This window comes from Aplysia californica, unplaced genomic scaffold (genome assembly GCF_000002075.1).
Source record: "Aplysia californica isolate F4 #8 unplaced genomic scaffold, AplCal3.0 scaffold00001, whole genome shotgun sequence".
Taxonomy (NCBI): domain Eukaryota; kingdom Metazoa; phylum Mollusca; class Gastropoda; order Aplysiida; family Aplysiidae; genus Aplysia; species Aplysia californica.
The window spans coordinates 1606128-1608854 of NW_004797271.1; the positions used below are offsets into that span (position 1 = coordinate 1606128).

Below are 2727 nucleotides of genomic sequence, written 5' to 3' on the forward strand. Positions count from 1 at the left end.
CCCCCCCCCCTTTTCCCGATGCCAAATCATTTTGCTTACACGTTAACTGGGCTCTTTATGAAACTACTTCCAGGACAAACTATTCAAAAATATGACAACAAAACTGTTACATCATCCTTGTGTGACATGTTAGGCTGAAGTGACTAATCATTACTTCCTTTTTTCCCCTTTGACACCTGAAAGATTACGGCGTCTCTTGTATAGTAGTCGCTGCTCGCTGAAGACATGGGTTCTTTTGCTGTTTTTTTATGGAAGAGAGTTATTCAGTTTTTAAAAAAAATCTGTCTATGGGCTATGATGTTTTATTCCACCCAGCCCAGTTGGCCCTGGCAGTTATGGTTGTAGCCACCGACTACAAAATTGTCTCAATTGTGCAGAGGGGGGCGTAAACTGTTTTATGTTAATCGTTTTCTTTTAATCAACTGAAGTATTGATTTTTTCCAAGAATCTGTATGTTGTATTTACTGTTGTTTTTTATGTTGTTCTGCCGTTCGCTACTCTTCGATCAGTGTGGAATTTTGTTTGGAAGAACATACACAATTTCATTTTCTCCCTGAGGCTGTTACTGAGTTTATACAAACAAGAAGTGTCACGCAATTGTTGTTGACACGGAGTTTAGACGGTTAGTCACTAGGGTGTGTGGTTTGAGAAAAACACGATAACCCAAGGTTAAAAAAATCAGGGCTCTGCCAACAATGTCATGCTTGTAAATTTAAATGTTCTGTATTGGTGTAATACTGAGTATTCTGTAATTCCGTCCCCTTTGGGATCAATAATGTGTAATCTATTTGTTTATTTTTATGTATTTATTTATGTGTCCCCGAAACACGATGAAGTCAGGAAGTTCTCAATGCTTCGGCATGTGGAGTTACAGGTATCACTAAAACCATATTCATTTGGCTTGCTTTCAATGAAAAAAATACCCATATATCTTTTAAAGAAATGTAGCTGATTGCAGTTGAAGTAGGTTTGGTCTCTTGGTTTTAGTTGTTAAATTAACGAGAAAATGAACCAAAGTTTGATAACTTCAGTTGCTTGAAAGTCCTTGAAAACTAAAAAATATTATATATTTTAGTTCCTGTAATGAACATTTAAAAAACAACAACATATGGAAGTGTTTTGGTTAAATATGGGCCCAAAAGGTGCTGACCCAAAAATGTAACAACACATAAATCGATAAAAAAAATTACCATACTGGGAGATAAAAAGCTTGTTTCTTTGATTTCATTATTTTGACGATCGTCTGATTTCACGATGATGCCTCACAGATCCATTTACCAATACTCGTCACCTGTTGCGTGGGTCTGTAGTTGTTGTAGTTGTAATTTGTCCGCTTCCTGTGTACCAGCCGTTACTATCGTTGTTGCTTGGGTGGGTTTTTCCAATCTCGGTGTGATTACAGTCTTTGCATCTACTATCTATTCATTTCGCAAATTAATGTTTACCGAGGATTTTGTAGTGATATTTCCAGAGAAAAACCCCCAGCAAAACAAAGTCCCCAAGAAACACTATTCGTTAGATCTAATTTGTACGTGGTGCTCAATTTATATGTATCATGCATCATATTTTTTAGGTTCCTAGTTATGAGCAAGTAGTTGTATAACAGAATGTTGTTGCTCAAATGGAGTCCATTGCTGCCTTTTACAAATGGAGACCTCTATTTTCATCAAAGGAAATGTACAAAGCGATTTCGTGTTCAATGACAAATAGACCAAGGTTGAACTGCCTACGCAGTGCCATTTCATTGCCTGTAGTTTTTGTTGTTGTTGTAGTAGTAATGTTATTCACCCCCATTAACAAAGGCCGGTTTCATTTTGCTACCTCAGAATCACAAAGTTCAATTTGACATTTTTAGCCGTTTTGAGTTTTGCTAAGACCAAGAAGAAAGCCAAAAAGCAAATTCTAAATGCTTTATCTACTCTACCAAAATCATTAGAATTTTGAGAGTCGTTGTCAAAATACTTAAAGAACTGCATTCGAAAAAGCTTGTGTGAACTTTAAAATGTTGACGTCAAATTTCTCAAAAATAGGTAGCGAGCCCCAGATAGAGCTTTATATTTCTGAGGTAGCGACTTGTTTTGTTTTGGCAAGAGTCCTCGCAACTGCATTAGGTTATAACAGAGCGTTGAACTGATTAAGTATTCATTTTCAGTATCGATTTTCGGACAACCAAGGGGTCCTTATCATGCGCCACGGGACCTCCGAGATTTTTTCACCCTTATTCGATAAGAAAAGGTATTCGATCTTACCCTAGCGTAAGCTCAGGGGTGTAGCTAAAAGACGGCAGTAAGAAGGTGACAAGAGTAGCAGTTGATAGAAGTATGGCACTTAATGCAAATTATGGCAAAGATCAATGACATTATGTCTATTATATATCCCAGCAGACAACTCCCCGCACAACTCTAACGAAGACATATCGGACGTTGGTTCACAAAAGGGAACCCCCAGAACTGCGAGAGTAAGTAAACTATCTGCTATGAATTTATTACCTTCTCTGCCATCACGCTGGGTTTGTTTTTTTTCCTTTTATTATTCGTTTATATCAGATTTCTTTTCAGAACTTAATGTTTTCGTTCGAGACAATTCTGTAACATAAAATGTTTTTTAAACTCGTAATTCCACTCACCGTTATATATCATACATGTATCTCTCTTTGTGACTGTGCGTCTGTCTGTCTGTCTGTCTGTCTGTCTGTCTGTCTGTCTGTCTGTCTGTCTGTCTGTCTGT

General features: G+C 37.3%; 1 protein-coding gene across 2 annotated transcripts in view; it reads left to right on the top strand.

The window, feature by feature from the left end:
• Positions 1 to 2727, top strand: part of LOC101856139 (electrogenic sodium bicarbonate cotransporter 1) — a gene marked incomplete at its 3' end in the record, with an annotated part of 58274 nt that overhangs the window by 36258 nt on the left and 19289 nt on the right. The window contains 1 exon segment of one of the 2 annotated variants that reach the window (XM_005088815.2): positions 2382 to 2458. In XM_005088815.2, coding sequence (XP_005088872.2) covers positions 2382 to 2458 — 77 coding nt within the window. 2 annotated transcript variants of the gene reach the window in all.